This window comes from Apteryx mantelli, chromosome 21 (genome assembly GCF_036417845.1).
Source record: "Apteryx mantelli isolate bAptMan1 chromosome 21, bAptMan1.hap1, whole genome shotgun sequence".
In the NCBI taxonomy this organism is placed as follows: Eukaryota; Metazoa; Chordata; class Aves; order Apterygiformes; family Apterygidae; genus Apteryx; species Apteryx mantelli.
Window position 1 is genome coordinate 5,716,098 of NC_089998.1, and position 18,667 is coordinate 5,734,764.

At 42.2% G+C, this 18,667-nt stretch overlaps 1 protein-coding gene across 4 annotated transcripts in view; it reads left to right on the top strand.

The window, feature by feature from the left end:
• The first annotated feature begins 311 nt into the window (after positions 1 to 311).
• Positions 312 to 18,667, top strand: part of RAPGEF1 (Rap guanine nucleotide exchange factor 1) — a 90,792-nt gene continuing 72,436 nt past the window's right edge. For 2 of the 4 annotated variants that reach the window (XM_067309321.1, XM_067309322.1), the window contains exon 1: positions 313 to 394. In XM_067309321.1, the coding sequence (XP_067165422.1) occupies positions 370 to 394 (25 nt within the window). In that variant the 5' untranslated portion in view covers positions 313 to 369. Of the gene's footprint in view, positions 395 to 1,873; positions 2,114 to 18,667 lie in introns of those variants that run through there. The other 2 variants (XM_067309319.1, XM_067309320.1) reach the window with 2 other exon arrangements.

An 18,667-nucleotide genomic window follows, 5' to 3' on the forward strand; every position in this document is an offset into this window, starting at 1 on the left:
CGCCAGCCCCGCCCACCGCCGGCCCCGCCCACCGCCGGCCCCGCGGCCCCGCCCCGCGCCGCTTCGTGCCGCTCCGGCCGGCAGGCGGCGCTGCGGCCCGGCGGGGCGCCCGTGTGCGTGTGGCGGGAGCCCCCGGGCCGCCTCTTCCCTGCGCGGCCCGGCGGAGCGGGGAGGGGGGGGCGGGCCGGCTGCCTGCGCCGCCGCCGCCGCCGCGGAGCCCGCAGGCCGCCGCAGTGTCGCTCGCGGATCCCGGGCGGCGGCAGCAGCAGCGCGAGGCGGTGGCGGCTCGCAGCCCCCCCGCCGCGCCGCGCCGCGGCCGCTCGCTGGCTCCTGCGCGGCCGGGCCTGAGCGCCGAGCCCCGGCCCCGACATGTCCGGCAAGATCGAGAAAGCAGGTGAGCGGGCCCGGGCGCCGGCGGGAGGCCGCGCTCGCCGCCCTCCCCGCAGCGCCGCCGCCGCCGCCCTTCGGCGCTGCCCACCGCGGGCCTGGCGCCGCGGCCGGGACCGGGACCGGGCCCCGCGGCGGCGGGCGGCGGCGGCGGCGGCTCCTGTCAGCGCGGCGCGGGGCCCCGCCGGAGCCCGGGGCCGGGCCGGGGCGGCGGGGGATGCTGCGCCCCGCGCCGCTGCCTCCCTCCCTCCTTCCCTCCCTCCCTGCTGCCGCCCCGCCGCGGGGAAGCCCTGGAGCTGCCGGGTGCCTCCAGACCGCGGCTTCCTTATTTTATTTAATTATTTATTTAATTAATTATTTCGGGGCCCCCCCCCTTGCACCCCCCTTTCGCTGTAGGCAGGGCAAAGCAAAGCCGGGGCGCTGCAGCGCTCCGCTCCGGGGCCTACTCCGCGGTGCCTGGTGGCAACTTCGTCAACTTCTCCTCGTCCTCCCGCCTGTGCCGGGGCAGGAAGGACGCGGCGGGGGGCGAGTGTCGGGGGGCCCCTCGCTCGCTTTGGCCCCCCCGTGCTCCGGTCCCCTGCGGGCGCGCGGAGCTGTCGCCTCCCTCTGCGCTCCTGGAGCTCGGGTGTCACTCGAGGCGGCTGGATGCCCTTGATTTTTCTGTGTAGCAGGAGCAGTATGTTTAAAGATTCAATTAGTGTTTTTTTGCAAATCAGGCAGTGAAGTTATTCGGTTTAATTATGTTGCTTTTAATTAGCAGAGAAAAATCAATGTTTTGTATTTTGTTTTTTTTTTTTTTCTAGCGTAAGAAATAGCTAGACAGCTTCCTGCTGGGGAGCGTGCGGTAGCAGTCCGAGTCGGGATGTGTGACGTCCCGCGTTCAGGCTTTCCAGGACAGCAGCCATTGATTTTAGGAAAGATTCCTTTTTTCAAAGGAGTAAAGTTGGTAGCTGCGTTTTCTGGTTTTGATCATCCCGTCCCGGTTTGTTCTGGCTTCTGTGCTGCACTGTACATGACTATGTTTTCTTGAGATACAGTTCTGGGGCGGCCTCGAGGGAGAAGCTGCCTCGCAGCCAGCTTTTAAGTGCAGTACATAGGCGTGTTTCCAGCTCTCAGCACTACGTTACTGTCTAACAAGTGTGCATCCCATCGCAGGACAAATGTTATTCCAGAAATATCATAGGTTAATCCAATGCCCAAGCCCTTACATAGTATCGCAACATAATGCTTTGCTTTGGGATTCTGGCTGTATCTTTTTAATGCTTGTTGGTATATCACTGCAGCTTTTCATCCTGGAAGCAGGTAACTGAGTAAAAGAAGAAAGGTGTTAGCAGCATATATAGACCCGGGGTGAGCTCTAAAAGAGATGACGCTTGTTTATGCTAGGGGTGAATTTGGCTTGGGATCTTAGTAAATGCTGATAGCGATATAGACAGTAATTACAGATGTATAAATAAGTGATCACATTTTGTTTATTCGCGTGCAGTAAATAACCCTGTGAGAATAGTAAATATAACTCAACACCAGCGAAGCAGCGTGAAGAGTTCAAACGCGGGAAGATGACTCTGTAGACACACACAAATGCAGTGCTGTTCCATAAACAATAGAACAGAAAGGCCAAAAATACCATAAAAAACTCATATTCTGCGCAACCTAGAGACCCGACCTTGCAACACACTGAACTCCCATTGAAGACCTCAAGACATCATGCAGGATCCGTCCCCAGGTCAGTGCTGTAAATGTACAGTTTGGAAGATGCAATGGGTGAAGTCTTGATGCAGAGGCATTCAGGAGATTGCTTGTAGTGGATGTGTATCGTAGTGATGATTTGCTGAGTAATAGCAACTGTAAATCTCAGAAATTGTCCTCTTTCAACTGCTTTTACTTTCATTTCTTTAAAAAGGGTATTTAAAAAAAAAAAAATCCAGCCCAACTGTAAACTGGAGGAGATGAGGATGGGAGGGAGGGAAGGAGGACTGGAATCCAGCTGTTCCAGTACAGTACACACTTGATCACTGTTTTTAAGCGTTTGAACTTGTGACTGACAGACAGTTTGGTTAATAGCATCACCTAATAAACACAGTCTATACTACTGCAGTAAATCTGGGATAATATTTGTCAAAATACATGCAATACCAGAACAAAGGATATAGAATCATGAAACAGATACTATGAGGTCTAAGATCTGCCTATTTGTGTACATTTGTATTTGCTTTTTTCTTATGGGAATGGAAATACATGCAAGACCCAGTATGTTGTAAATAAAATGGACCATTGACTGATAACAAGTGATCTTGAATATCTTCAGAGTTGATTTAGGCTTTGATTGGACTCTGAGTATTCATATGGAAGAAGAAAATGTCCATCCAGTCAGACTGTGGAAAAAAAAGTGGTACCTTTTAAGGGTTAGATCCCTGGAGATCTTACATACATCTGCTCCCTGGGTCCTTAAATGAAACACATTGTCAGCACTTAATAAAAACCTATAATAAATGATAACAGATAATAGCTACCATCCTGTCCTCCAAAAAAAGTGGACAAGACTCCCTCTGGAGCCTTGCAGTACTGCTATTTAATCCACAGAAGGGTCACTATAGAGTGATTCAGAGCACTGCTTTGGAGTGAAGGGGAGCCATCTGGTAATGTAGAGTAAGATAGTACGTTTGTTTTTTGCTAGTATTAGAGTCCCTGTTCCTTTAAGCTTCAGTCAGGAGACTTCCAAATACATTTTGAAAGCAGAACCCCCTTTGACTTAAGGAGAAGGAACAGTATCCAACCTTGTATTTTCTGTACTTTAAAATTATCGTGTTTGTGACTTTTTGTCTTTGCTTTCAGAAGATAATTGTTCTCACTGTAGTTAGTCTTACAGTTCTGATCTGTAATCCAAAATGAGGATGCCAAGAAAGAGTGGAGAAGGCAGCGGACTCTGCTTGGTTTTCCTGTTACCATGGCAATACATGAATTCCTGTATTTATTTACCTGATGGATTGCATGCTCCAGGGAGTTGAACTACTCTGCATCATTCAGGGAGAGTAAGGGAGCAGTTAGACACAGTCAGGTATAAAACAAAAGCTCTTCCATGAAGAAGGTCCATTCAATAACACCCTTCATTACAACCAAAGAACACATGGATGCCACACCTTGAAGGTTTATTCTAGTTGATATTTTCGGTCCTAATCTTGTAGTTGTTTTGCAAGCTTTTTCGCATCCTGTATAAGCTTGCCCTTTCAATAGCTGTCTTGCTAACGTTGAGACAACTGTGCTAAGTGTTTAGCTACCTGGAGTGCAGTCAGTTATATCCAGTTTTATGGCAAGTTGAGTAGAGATATTTATTCCCAGCAGACTAAGACTGAAAATGCTGTTATCTTCACCTTTTAATGATAAGCGGTTTCCTGATAAGCAAATTCATCTGTGAAGTTTCCTCCTTTAAAAATTGTTAGCATAAACATACACGGATAATCCTGGGAGAACTTTGTTCTTAAGGAGAATGGTAAAATAAAAGAAACAGTACAATTCAGAGGGCCTGATCGGATACATACTTAGAGGAATGTTCCTGTTTGTCCGGAGTCCTCCATGCTGATTTACATCAGTCTGAATTGTGCATCTGTGAATGTTTTTGTATTAAGGTGCAATTTCCAGGTATCTTCTTTTTGGAGGTATGATATATTTTGAAAAATAGATTTTTTAACTGTCTTTAGTCATCTCTTGATCATTCAATTAGTCTAGAAGTTATCCTCTGTATTTTTACATCTATACAATTTTCTGCAATTTCTCTTCCTTTTTCTGAGTTATGCTTAGGTGAGTTACTAGGCAGAACTCTTTTTTTGGTTCAGCTCTACTTTTACCACTATACTCTGTTCTCAAGTGTAAGTGAAGACTTTCAAGTTATTTAGAAATTTTGCACTTGACCAATATAAGGTGCTGCTTTACTAAACTGGTGGTTTTCAAGCCAAATAATAAATCTGTGAGATGTCTTAACCTGGGATCTGAAGATTAAATTCTTCTAAAGACTCAGTTCACCACCTTAAAGGTAATTCAGTTGCAATTCTTTCTTACTTCCTTTAAGCATCTACTGAGTTTTCTACTATATGGCTCTTGCATAATGACCTCACATGTGCCTTTTATTGTATATTGCTTAAAAAGCATTGACAACTCTAATTTTGTGTGGAGGCAAAATACAGGTACAACACAAAGATCAGTATTTAGCGCCTCTTCGAAATGGCACATAGAGCAGGATTTTACATTTTTTATAAGTCTACATAGGCTTGACAGATGTTCTATCGCATAGCTTCAAAGCTGGAGTGTTCAGAAATGTAGCCTGCAGGATAACTGGTGCAAGACTGAGATGGTCATAGCAGTTGTAAGAAAGGAGTGGACAAGAAGTGGAGAAGAAAAGACAGCTGAAGTCTAATGGAATGTGAAGCAGCTGGGTTGTGCCTTAGTCAGTGAAAAAGCTGAAGCTGGAAACAATTGCTAAATTTATTTTGAGTGTCAGCAATCGTTTTCCTTGAACTGCAATGACTAAATATATCTATTGGTGTGATTGTATGGGGTGGTAACTCCTACTGGCTCTTGCTAACCTCCTTCTGGCAAGCAGAGACATTAGTGGAAGTTCACTGACACTCAAGAATGCAACACAAGTGTCCCTCGTCTGGGTCTATTGTTTCACTTGCAGAGATCATTTCCTACTTGTAAGGGACCTGTAATCTATCATCATGGCTTGAGTTGTTGCAATCTATTGCATGATTGGAGGAAACTTGATATTTGTTCTTGGGGAAGGGAGTCAGTCTATAACTACTTCTTTTAGGTTTTTGTAGGGATCCATTCTTCTTTTTGAAATCTTTGAATTGCAGTTGATACCTCAGCTGACACTCTAATGACTCCATCTATTAGTAAGTGCCCCTGTGCTATACTAGAAGGACTCTGTTTTTAAATATATATTAACCCCTTATTTACTCCAGAGTTGAAAGTCTGTGGGCAGAATTGGCAAAATAAACTTTGCTGTTGACTTACAAACCCTTTGAAAGGAGAGCACTTATCTTGGACCCTTTTAGCATCTTAACTGTAACTGGGCAAATGGATGAATGTGAAATTCAACTTTCTTGGCTTTATTCTAAAGAAACTGGAGATACGTTATACTTTCCCTTGGCAGAGGCATTTGACGGCTAATCAGACCTAACCCAAGCACTCGCTTGTTAGGTATATTACCAGAGAAGCCTAGATGGTCCTCACTTGAACTACTGAGGGGTGACAGCTGGAATTGTTTGTTATCATAGCAAACATATCTAATTTTGAGTGTCCTTGTACCCCAGCAAAGGTAAGATGACAGAGAGCATCACTGGTCTCTGTGCCAGAAAAAAAAAACTCCAGAAACTATGCAGTATATTAAAAGCTGATAAATTATGTGTCAGAACTACAGGTAAGGTGATTGAATAGCCTTCTTTCTCTCTCTTACAACTCAACTACCCCCATCATTTTGCCAAGTTTGGCTACATGTAGAGGATATAATTTGTTCTGTTTTCCAGTGCCAGTCATCCCCACATTTTTCTTCCGAAACTAGAGCTCTGGAGTTTTGGGGGTGTTAGCACCAGTGTCAGTTTGCACAGTTAAAATCTCTTGACCTCTGTGCGCTGTTGCTTAGCAGGGAAATGAATCTTTCCAGTCTGCAGTTCACTGCAGTAGCAGTGAAATGGATCTTGCCAGTCTGTGTTCTTCCTGTGGTGATTTTGTAGTATCTGGAGAAAAACCTGTGCAGGGAGAGGAATCTTTCAGCTTCTCAGAAATTCATAACAGAATATGTTTTTCTCTCTGAAAACAATTCAAATTTTATTGTCTTGCACCCCCCTGAATATTTGATAAAGAAAACATGATAGATGAAAAACCAAAGCAGAAGCTCTCGGCATGAGCAAATGATGGGGTTCAGCCACTGTCTTGACAGCAATGTGGAAGAAGTAGTAAAAGTGTTTACCTGTTGGCAAGAATATTAGCACTGTCATTTGTCACCTTTCTCTATATAACTGAAGCTTGGCTTTCATGTTGTACAGGTGAGAAATACAGGAGAAAGTTATGGAATGAGGGGATGGTAGTGGAGAACAGTGTGTCATTCTTGGTGTTTTAGTAGAGCTTAGAGGAAAAGGGAGGCCTGGCTGGAGGAAAGCTGGATGTATTTTTCACATCTGCAAGTTTAAATTTACAGCCCCAGAACTCCGAAACGTATAAAAAAGGAAGACAGAGAAGGAAGAAGGGACATCATGAGTGGGAGATGCTGATGGAAAGGTTGGAAAGAGCAGAAAAGAAGTGAGAGGAAGCCCAAGCCACAGATGTTAGAAGAGGGGGGGACGGTGGGCTAAGCTGCATGCAAGTGGAGTAGATGGGAAAAATCAGAGGATGACAAAAAGGGGAAACGGGCAAGGAGGAGGCTACTGGCAGCTTTCATAGGAGTTTGTTCTGAGGCAAAGAGAGAGAAGATGAATTTCAGCAATCCAGAAGAGCTGGAGGAATCCTGCAGGTTAGGACATGCTGCCAAAGGAATGTTCTTCAGGTCTGCTGTTCGCATTGCTGCGACCTGACAAATTTACAGCTACGTTACCTGATCCGTAGCATGCACTCTTAAAAATATATTTCTGATCTCTTCTTGTAGTGGGTGTGGCATTGATGCCTACAGAGGAAACAATTTAATCTGCGTGAGAAAGAAATGTTGTCCCCACATATTATATAAAGCATCCCAAGAAAGCTGATGATTTTGATTATTGGTCCACTTTTATTTGTGTTGCATGTTTCACTTAAAGCTGTTCAGCTTTAAAACAATCTCTTGAGGTTAAGTCTATTTGCTATTTTAGTCACTACTGCTCATCTTCTCTGGAGTTTGAGAGAGTGTTTTCAAGGAAGGAGTGGATAGAAATAGAAGCAAAAAAAAAAAGAGAGGGTTTGTATTGGGGCATTCATTTACTTAGTGGTTTGGGAGATAGGATGTCAGCTGTGAGGGGATCAGTTTTTATATGCTTGATTTCTGTTTTGTGATAATTTAAAAAGTAACCTAAAAGATTTTAGAATTGACAAGAGCTGTATGAAAATTCTAAGCCTTTGTGATTAGTCTTTGGGTTTGTTTCTTTCATTTTTTTGGCTCCCCTTTTATACCACAGAGACGGTCGGTTCAACATGGGTGGCAGTGGACGAAGGGACTTCTTAATGACGGGGCTAAGGCTCTTTGGATTAAGCAAATTGTATTTTTCATTATTTTCATTTATTTTCCCTGGATAAGGATCTATGCTGCTGTGTGTAGAGCTTTTCTGGTGCCGTGAAAATACTGTGCATTTTGTAAATCAAGTTAAGATCTTGGTATTGCCATCAGTACCTCTAAGGAAATATTAATTCATTATTCTGTTGAGGGAGAAAGGTTAAAGCTTGCTTGCATGCTTGTGCGCGCTCCCTCTTTCTCTCTAACGAAAGGACCCTTTATTGCGTACCTAACATATTCGCTGAACCAGTCCGTTTGTATGGTAGATAGGATGTCTAACTGTAGCCCTCATGTACTAAAATCTTGGACAATTCTGTTTTGAAAGAAAAGAGATGAGATTTTTCTTCATTTCTCCTTAGGCTTCTGGAAAGAAAGGAAAAAATCAGTAGTGGTTCAAAATCAAGAAAGAGTTACCTATAGCTGGTAAAATCAGAGTGATCAGATGCTGCAGCTTTGGTTGTTTGATTGAACATTTAACCCTGACAGAATGTTACCAGTACACTAAATATATAGTCTAGGAGTGTTAAACTGTAGTTTGCAGGTAGTCTTTAATTATTGAAATGGTAGCAAAGGAGTGTCTTTACATATACAGCATGTTTTATCCCTTACCTTTTGAATTTTTTATTGTACTTTTCAGCCTACCAATCTGTCCTGTCCTTACTGCCCAAGAGGTGGTAAAATAGCCTCAGGAATTAATTCCATATTTAGAAAGTTTCCTTTACGAACCAAACATCATGTAATCAAGGGCATCCGGGGAAATCAATATTTTAGTTCTGGTTATGTAGTTGATTCCAACCAATTCTAGATAGCAGTATCTGTGAATTCTTCTGGCATTCCAAAGGTGGACTTCAGTTAGCAGGACAATACTATTTAAAACACAAATTTCCTTTGGGAGTTACATTATCCTTTTATTTTGTGTTCTACCTGTAACTTAAATTTGTCAGTTTGAATATGGTGAGATAAAATGCAGATTGTTCCCATTCGTTTTTTGCTTAACTTTGCAAAGCAACTTTGGATCTTATTGTTAGGAGTGCTGAGTCTTTCATATTCAAAGAAATTAAATATCCCTTTTTGGATATGTTTTTACCATCTTAAATATTTTTTAAAATGTATGTGTTCTGCATTTCTAATTAGAAGAAGCTTTAAACTAAATTATTTACCAGAATAATACGTTTGAGGAACTAGCGAGGTCTACCAGCAGATTTGGTTAGAGCTCATCTATGAATTTACAGAAAACATTGAGCATTGGCTTGTGCAGGGGGTGGTTTGTCTCTATAAATGTCCTTGGGAAGGGTGTATGGAACTACGTATTAAGCCTAATGGCAGATTTTTGATGGAGCATGATTATAATGGTGCATGGGTTGGGTTTATTCTTTTGTCACTTGGAGTTACTTTCCCAAGGATACCATGTGGGAGAAGTCTGCAGTACCCAAAAAGATGCTCTGTGTATGGAAGTCATGTGACTGTGGGTTTTGATTGCCTTACAGCTTTATGAGCGATTCCTGAGATAACATATCTGGCAGAAATTGGGGTGGGGAGTTTCTCTGTTTTCAGTTTAGCTGGTCTGCTCTGTAGATAGCCGTTTGATCTTTGTCACTGAGAACAGTGACGGTTTTGTCTCCTGTCAGTTTGTGTGTTGTAGTTTGCAGAGGAGGCTCTTTGGAAAGCTGCTGAAGAGCCTAGCTAAATTTTTTTGAAGGAACTTAAGAAACAGTATTCAAATTACATTGCTTACAATGAGGCTGCCCTCTCAATTACGGCCAATTTTGTAATACTCAAGTGGACAGTATCCCTCTGAAGAAACCATTGAATCTTGACACACAATTTGGGGAGTCTGCTCAAAGGTAAGCTGCATTTTGCATGTGTACCTCTCTTACTTAATTTGTAGCATCTTTTCATAAGGAACAGTGATTGGCCATCCATCCTCTCTTATAACTGTTGGACTTGTTCACCAATTTCAGTCAAACTTTGCAAAGGAATAGATATCAGAAGTTTAGTTAAATTCCTGCACGCTTTCTGAAGAAGACTGAACAGAAAGAAGAGACCCGAAATAATGTCTTTATTACAGCAACAAGGACAGTGTGGTTGTTCTATACTCCATTTGGCCATCCAGCATCGACTGGTACATGTGTAATTTCAGAATTACTGGCACGCATGGTGCTTCTTGTTCAGAGGAGTGCCAAGGGAGAGGTGAGGAAACTAGGTTTCTTGTGTTGGGAGAGGGGTAGATAAAGTTTCACTAGCTTTACTGCTCATAGAAAAAAAAAACACTTTTTTTTTTTTAACTAAGACCTGGTTGATGCCTGTTGCTGTTTGAGGATTTAATTGAGGCTGCGATCACCTGCTCATTCAGTTGCACAGACATTCTGTTAATTTAAATTTGTCTTATATTAGTTTATCTTGCACTGTTAAATTCACAGGCATGAGATAAATCTGATTATATTCTCAAAAAACATGAGAAATCTGTGCAGTGAGTTACTCTAGTTTAGCCTCAGCTGGGTTAATTGTTGCAACCTTTGGGTAGAAACAAGGTCAAGAATGAATGGCTGTAGATGCTTCACTGCGTAGAGACTTCTCATATCCTCCCCAAAGTTCTTGCAGCAGCACACTTGTGTTAAAAACTGATGGTGTCAGTTAAGCTTTTGCCTCTAAATTTATGAAGGTAAGATAAATTCATAAAAGAGAAGTTTCTAAAGATCTGAGAATATCCTTGCTCAGAATTGCTCAATTCTGCTAAAGTGGTTTAAAATTGCACCTGTATTGAAACAGGTACAATTTTGTGTATACAAAGGCTAAAATACCTTTTATGTATAATATAATCTGTGTTCTAATAGTTTCTAGTCCCTCGTGGTTTCAAGCAGCCGTCAAAATGTTTCAGTTTGCAGTGTACAATTTTGGAAACGCCAATCTTTCACCACAGGCTGGGGGAAAAGCCTGTGGTGACTATGACTAGCGTAGGCCATGATGCCTAACATTTACACAGTGAAGTCTGGGGGAGATGAATCCCAGCCTTTGGCAGGTTTCTGTCTTTTTGGGTAGTTATTCAAATAGAGTTTTAATGTTCCTTGATAGTGTAATTTCGTGAAGCTAAATGCAATGATTTAGCAAACAGCTTACTGTATGTCTGGCTGAGGCAGAGGCAGGTAAGGCATTTCTTCTCCGCTGCCTTCCCAGGTTGGCGTGCCTGTTGCTTGCAGTGCTAAGGTGAAGGCACTGTTTTGCTGTGGTGTTCACCCCGACACCGCCTGACTCTCCGGGGAGGAAACCAGAGTTAAGAAAAGACTCCTTGCCCCTGAAAAAAATCCTCTCACATGCAAATCACTGCTGCGAGAACTGAAGAAGGAACCTTATGCACCACAAAGGGGGTGCCTGCAAGAGCTCACTTAATATTAACTCTGTTACTAGTGGCGGATCTGTGGGCTAGCGACATTTTTACCTTATTTGCTGCGAGTTCCTGAGGATGAAACAGGCACTTTAAAGTGGAATTTCTTCAGTTTCCCTGGTGCTGCTCAGCCTAGGGAGACGCCGTGTTGCATTCCATCAGCCAGGGATGATTTGGCATCGGGCCGAAAGGTAAAAACGCTGATAAAAAATGTTTTTCTTTGCTGTTAGAACAAAGGCTACTTGAATTCGGATCTGGTTGGCTTGGAATGAGGAATGCCAAAGAAAAGCAAAATCCTTTGGAACAAAGCAAATATGTGTGTCTTTTGGGGACAGATCGGAGGAGCCTGTCAAGGACGCTGAAGGGTGGGCTGCTGGTTAAAGCTGAAGTTTCTGAGTAAAAATGGCCGGGAAAATGCACCCCTAAAATTGCGAAAGGAGACAGTTTGGTTCTCATCGCTTGATGTTTACATTTCCAGGTAGACTTCAAAGAAAGATGGTTTTGCTTCCTGCCTGTCTCAGGTGAAAGCATTTATACAAATTCTTTAAGTATGCATTGGCAGCTCTTACTCTTAGGTTTTATCCTGAATTACAGCCTTGATCATTAGACCTCAAATCTTAGGTGAGTATTTCACTATAATACTTATGGGCTCCTGGGAGACATCGGCTACACCACAAGTGATATACATGAAAATTTCTCTAAGCTTTCGTTTGGCTGGCAGCCTGGGAAGTGCCAAGGTGTAAAGGATCGAAACCATCTTTCTGACCAAACGTTGGTATATCTTGCGTCATTGGCTGAGATTGGCTAGGTTGTTGTGGCTTTTGGGTATGTACAGCTGCATAAGGAAGAAATATTTACCTGGCAGTAGACCATGGTTGTCTGTGTTCAGAATTATCACCTGAATATGTATTTTACCCTTCTTTTTGTTCTGGTTGAAGGTAACATGATACAGAAGAAAAAACTACAGAAACATCTGAGGGATTTTTTCTGGCAGCTGGACAGATAGGTTTATCTATAAATCCCAAGAGTTTCTGGCTACAAGGTGTGTAATAGTGTTAGTAACAACAAAAACAATGTTTGAACGTTGTTGGCCACTTATGTCATTGCTTTGATACTTTTCAAGTTCTGTAAGTACTTAAGGCTGGTATAAATAATGTGAGCTAAGATTACAGCTGTTGGTCATTCAGACTGTTAGTGTTCCACTAGCAAGATACAAAAATTTCCCACATCAAGTGAAAGCATAACTGCGATTTTGAAATCGTTCTCAGTGTACACGTTCTGCTGGCACTGCTGTTGACAGAGGTCCTGGTCTGTGCTGCAGAGTCTGATACCCGACGTGACTATCTCACCATGCCAAATAGCCTTTGTTGCGATGTTACCAGTGTTGTGGCATGCCCTATGGGGAGAGCTAACAAGCTGTGCTTTTTTATTGACTTTCATTTGCTTTTATCGTTTAATTCTTCTCAGTTTAGGTACTTCACATCTAAAAGCCTTTGACAACCTAGTATAGCAGGTTTCAGATGTTATCATACTGACAAAAAACACGCTAGAAATACTAGTACTTAGTGGTACGCGTTTATTGAAATTGTTTTTCAAAACTCTCGTATCCAGAAAGGTGACACACTTTTGCATTGATGCTGCACACTATGATCTTGGTTTCGGGACTAAGAAAGCACGAAATTTGGCTCTTGCTTCTATCCTCCTGTGCCCTTGAAGGAGTCATTTGGCTGAATTCCTTAATATTTTTGCAGCTGTGGCTGAAGTTTATTAACTGATGCTGTCTTGAAGAAGAGCCTATGTCTGCAGCAGACTTTTCATTACTCATCTGTCAATACTTTCAGAGTAAAACAAATGGATCTAGGTAGAGAGATTTCTGCTTTTTCTGTGCAAATGGTATGGTTTATTTTTCTCTCTCCCTGCTATTTTACCCAAGGAGAGGATACAGAATAGGTTTTGATGCAGTATGTGCTTACAATGTATTGAATAGGAAGGTCTGGCCTGCTTTATCTGTCAGGATATTTTAGGCTATGATGATTTTATTAAGTGAACTGGTAGGAATTAAAAAGATCTCGCTTTCCCAAAATATTTTAACTTGCTGCAGCTGTAAGTTCCCCTGAAGAATCTCCAGAATTTTTCTTGTGCAATTGGCAAAAAGTGATTTCTGGCCAGTGGCTCAAGAATTTGTTTGTCAGGTGAAATTCAGCTGCAAATTATAACATCTCTGTTACTTTTTAAAATACTCCTCAAAATTGAAAATGAAATAAACTGGAATTGATATGTTGCTGTGTTTACTGATGCAAGCTGCAGGCTTTGCAGTAATTGTCCTCCCTTCTGGGTAAAACGTAAGAGGCAATTTATTTGCCTGGATATTTTTTTTCCTTTTTTATTTATTTAATTTTTTTGCACGATAATTACAAATGAAGTGCATGTGTTATTTTGATGTCCCTGCAGAAAAGGGATATCTGCTCTGAGAGATGGAGATGTAAGTGATTTTCATGGTTGTACATAGTGAGTGAGTGAAACTAACACCTCTCATAGCAAATGAATAGTTGACAGGAAACAAAATGCTTTCCTAGAATGGTGCAGCGTGATAGCGAAAGGATGAGATGTGAGAAGTAGTGGGGAAAGACTTGCAGAACTTGGGATGTTGACTCACCTGGGCACATGCTTCTCTTGAGTCTCACACTTGACTGTGACAAATATTTAGCATAATTGCAGCCAGGCTAGTGACTGGGTATTCTTAAGAGCTAAAAGTTAATGCTGATCACCTTCTCTATGTGTATTTTGGGGGGAAATGCTGGAGTTCTAATCCCCTTTTCCTGTTGTGCTTTCTGGTTTGGTTTTGTTTTTATCGTACTTTGTAAAATCGTGGTGGGGGAGAAACGGACATCGCTTCACTGTGCAAGAAAATATAATAAAGAGCTGAGGCCCAGGCTGGTTAAGGAGCTTCATAACTTGATACCTTGCTTTGTGCCATTGTGCCTTGCCTACATTAGGTGTTTGCAGGTGAACTGGTGCCAATTTCCTTAGCGCAGACCTGTCTTTTGTGATGGAGTTGCAGTTGAGTGTATTGTAAAGCCTGTCCTCTGGGACTGCCTGTTGTATGTTATCATCCTCTCCAGTGAGAGCTGTGGGAACCAAAAACCCTGCCAGATTGAGCTCTTGATTAGCTGCAAGCAGGAGGACCTAGTTTGGAGATAACAACTGATCAGTGGATAATCCCATGAGCTACACCCCAGATGAATAACCTTATCCTTAAAAGATGCATTGCAGATGGTTTTGAATTAGAGAGGTGCCATTCTTTTGGTAGGCTGAATCTACCAACCTTACATGGGATAGCTGAAATTATTTCAGTCGAGCAAGAATGGAAGAAAAGATGTGCATTTAGTGCATGGTGCAGTACTTCGTGTTGGTCTGATCCTTGCCCAATGTTGCAGTCTCATGCTGGTGTCAAGGGTTTTTTGCGCCACAAGATTGGAGAAAAATTCAAAAATATGGAGGAGAGTCATAGTGAACTCCCCAAGGATTAGTCTTTAATATGACTTTTTAAACTATTTTCAGGTTGGTTATGCCTGTTTACCAGTCTTTCATATGTGCATGGATGTCAGTATATGTGTGTTTGCCCAGTTTTGACTGTGAAGTTTGCAAAAAATAAAAAGACCATCACATAAAAATAAGTTAAGGAGTATATGAGCAAGCCATGTCAAAAAAAACTATCATTTTGTGTAACTGTGCAGCTTAGCCAGTTACTCGAGTGTGAGAGTCTCTTTACAAATGCTTCTGTATTTTGTCTGTTGACTCATCCATCTCGGCACTTACAGTAACATTTCAGTACTGTATTATAAAGCCTATAATTGAAACAAGGCTGTTCTTGGGGTGGTTTAATCAACAGATGCAATTAATACAATAGTGTTTGTATTGACACTTTGTCTTACTGTGGCTGCATTATAAGCAGCATTGCAACACAAGGAGATCTTTGTGGTTGGGGACTTGCTGTACAAGCAGATCACTAAACATTTGTATTTAGTGTAAAATCAACATTGAAAGAGTTTCAGAACTCTGCATAGCTGGCAAACAGTCTCTCCGGTCGCTACAAGCAGTGTCAGCAAAAGGTTAAAACTTAATCTGCAGCAATTCTGATTTATTTTACAATTTTATAAAATGCTGGAATTTCTTCCTGTTGTAGAATGTTAGAAGTGTAAAAGGAAAGCTTAAATGAATCTCATCTCATGTGAATCTTGAAGAAGGTGAAGGAAATTTGATTTGGAATCACATATTTATTATTGCATTAGAACAATATCAGTCCCAGGCCGCTGCTTCTCAGATATGTTTTACCCTGGGAACTTGTTTAAGACATCTTCCCTTTCAGCTATTTCATTTTTAGCTGTATACAGGGTGTGACCATTGTTTAAGGGAGTGTCGGTGGCATGTGGCCAGTTGATTTCTAAGCTCTATCATGAATTGTTTTAAAGAGCGTATGATTTTCTGTAGCAATATATACTTATGATTTTTTTATTTTTTTTTTAAGGCAGGAAGTACATGCTGATTCTAGCAGTTGCCAGAGCAGCTGTTCGCTCTGAGTAAGCCATATGAAAAATCTTGTGAAAACGTGGATATCCATAGGAAGCAGTGCGGCCTTAAGTGATCAGCACCTAACTATCGTTAAGCTGTATCAGTAACTACTTCCATATTTTCATTTGCTTGGTATTTTGTATTGGAAAAAGTTTCTGGTTCTTATGGTATCAAAGTCTATAGGATTGTTTACAGAGAGGTATTTAACTTCAGGATAGTTAATATTTGTAAAGGCTTGTCTGGACACTCCCCAGATTCTTGCTCCAGGGTACAAATATATTTGGTTTATCCCATGTTGAGCTGATGCAGCAGTTTCTGTCTCTGTAAGAAGGCATCTCTACTGGCTCCATAGCTCTTAGCATTTCCTAAAGCACTGATGTTACCTTGACCGGGTTTCTCTCAAGGCCTGTAATAGGCAGGGCATGCTCTTGAAATATAGTCCTCTCCTCACCCTGAGTTTCATAAGCAATAGGTTAGGGCTTTCCTGGTATAGTCTGTCTTCTTAGTCACAGAGCTGACTTTTCTGAGGCTCTTAGATACCTTTCCACAAAAAGTTTGTTCTCAGTTGACTGGCATTTCATTCAATCTCTGTAATTGTCATTTTCTTGGAAAAAGAATTTATTGTTTGGGTCCAAAAATTCCCGACCAGTGCCAGCTGTGAGCAGCAGTGGAAACACCAGGCTCCTGTGGGCTGTGTCCGGGTATGGTTGGCTGCAGCAGAACCTTGGTCTAACTGATCTAAACTGACCTTTGGCTAGCGAAAAAAAAAAAAGGCAAGCAAGAAAATCTGTGCTCCAAACGCAAACCTGTCCGGAAGCTGAGTATGCAAAGATAAGCCGTTAAAGGGGGAACCCCTTTCACCTATAGCTGATGTGTTATTCAAGTGAGCCCAAAGTAATACTTTCCTAGCTCAGCTTCTGAGGTATTTCCAACCCACAGTTCAGTTGCTTCTTCCTTCATGCTAAAGTTGAACTCCACATTTGACTTGCTTTTCATTGAGTGTTGTTCCTTATCCTCTTTGCTGCCACAGCATGATTTCCTCTTTATTTGTCACCTCTTAATGCCTTCTGTTTCTCTTAGTTTAGAACTTTTTGAGGCATACGCTCTTGTTGCTTGTAATGCAAACTGTCTAAGAGGTTATATCACAAGGTTTTGGTTCAGCAGGGTTATTCTGGAGAAATATAGGGATGTGTCAGCAAACAGTGCTACCTATGTCACAGCAAAGAAATACACAAGCCTTTCCCAAGCTGTAGAGCTTCTCTTGCTGCTGAATGTGGTTCTTCCAGCCGTAGTTCAAGAGGCTGGTAATGGAGTGGTAAACTTGGGAAGTTCTGGCTTATTTTGAGAACAAGATTCAGCTTCCCGTGATATAATAATTTCATGAATCAAAAAGGGAAATGTGTCATAAGGCTTTGTGTTTATCTGGAGCTTTACACTTTGAGCGCTGCGCAAGCATTTGTTCTGTGCTTTGATTCCAGTGTTCATGATAGGAAGTGCTGGCTGTTTGCAGTGAGACGAGATAGCGGGTGAAAGTTCTGCCCGCGTTTCATTTACCGGTGTGATATAACTTGTTACTTTGGTCAGGTGATGTCGACTTCTGCATAAGCTTCTGTATGCTTTTCAGTATCGGTAGAGCTATATAGCCCGTGAGTGGGTTGTTAATTCGTGTTTTTAAAGCCTTTGAGATGTCATTAGTTAGTGAGAGTGGCTGGACTCTGCTGTGTAGTGGTGGTATCCCTCCATTTGTGGGGAGATACAGGTGATATTTTGTGCACAGAGCATGCCACCTAGAGGAATGGAGTGGGCCAACAAGGCAGTAGCCATGATTTGCTGGCAAAATTTCAGTGACTCTGAGAGTGGCTGTGTTTTGACCTTCTCCAAGAAGTGGTTCACTTTGTGGCCCTGCCTCTAGTACATTCCCCAAGTCAAGACTTCCGAGAAGGTCCGTGTACAGCAAGCTTTTCATCAGTGTTTCTGAACTTTTTGCATAGGGTTACTGTTCACATCTTAGCCTCCTAGTTATGTTGATCCTAATCTTTTACTGAGGTTCAAGAGTCGGGAATTAAGTTGAGGATCTCACTTCGAATACTCACCTGAAATTAGGGTGAAGAATCTAGTACAAGGTGTGGTTTGATGGGAGAACACTCTCCAAGCTCCGTGCTTTTTTTGGCTTTTATGTTGCAATTTCTTTTGCAGAAGACTAATAAATTTCCCAAAAGATTATCCTAATTTGCAGAGTCTCAAAGTCTGAGTTGTAATTAAGCACTTAATTTGATGAAAGTTTTTAAATGTGTTGCTAGTCTACTGGCAGCTTGGGGAAAGGCTTCTATCTTCAACCCAGCTTCCCTTGTGTAGGTTTAAGCTCACAAAGCTGATATATATTTAGAAATGCCAGAACTTCAGCCTAGCAGGCAGGTCTCAGAAAATTGTTCCAAATGTGTGCTTTCTAGGTAGGTTAAAGCTGAATTGTAAAGAAGCGTGCCTTTTTTTGAAGAAGTTCATGTTGTCGTTGGGGAGATTGCAATTTTTCATTAACAAATGGGCAGTGGGCAATTTTAATAATACATTTCATTGCTTACAAATTGCATTTAGTTCCCCTGTTGCCACAAATTACAGTGATCAGTACTTCTAACAGCAAAGCTATTATTTTATTTCTCTGGAATGACATAAGTGTTTCTTTGTTAGGTTATTTTTACTGTCTTTTGTACTTTGTAAGTTGAGCCTGAGTCTTGCTTCTACTACTAACGAGGTTGATGCCACGAGGGGCAAAAGCACAGCGTGAGCTGCTGTCACAGGACTGTTGTCATGCGTGGAAGTATTTCATGGTAGCTTGCCAGGAAGCTCTGCTCTTCATGGGAATCGTATCCAGTGGTTCCTGGCCACAGGTCTCCTGCAGCTGGTATGCTGCTTCGAGCCGGAAAGCGACAGTGGCTCTTGCTCTTCTTGCAGTCTGACCTGCGGCATCTCCATGGGAGGTGAGCGAGAGGCAGAGCAGGTCCAGCTTGGATATGCTTTGAAGCATGCACAGCATGAGCAATGCTTTGGCAGCCCAGCGAGGCTGACGTGCTCTGCTGAACTGTAGGTGCTGG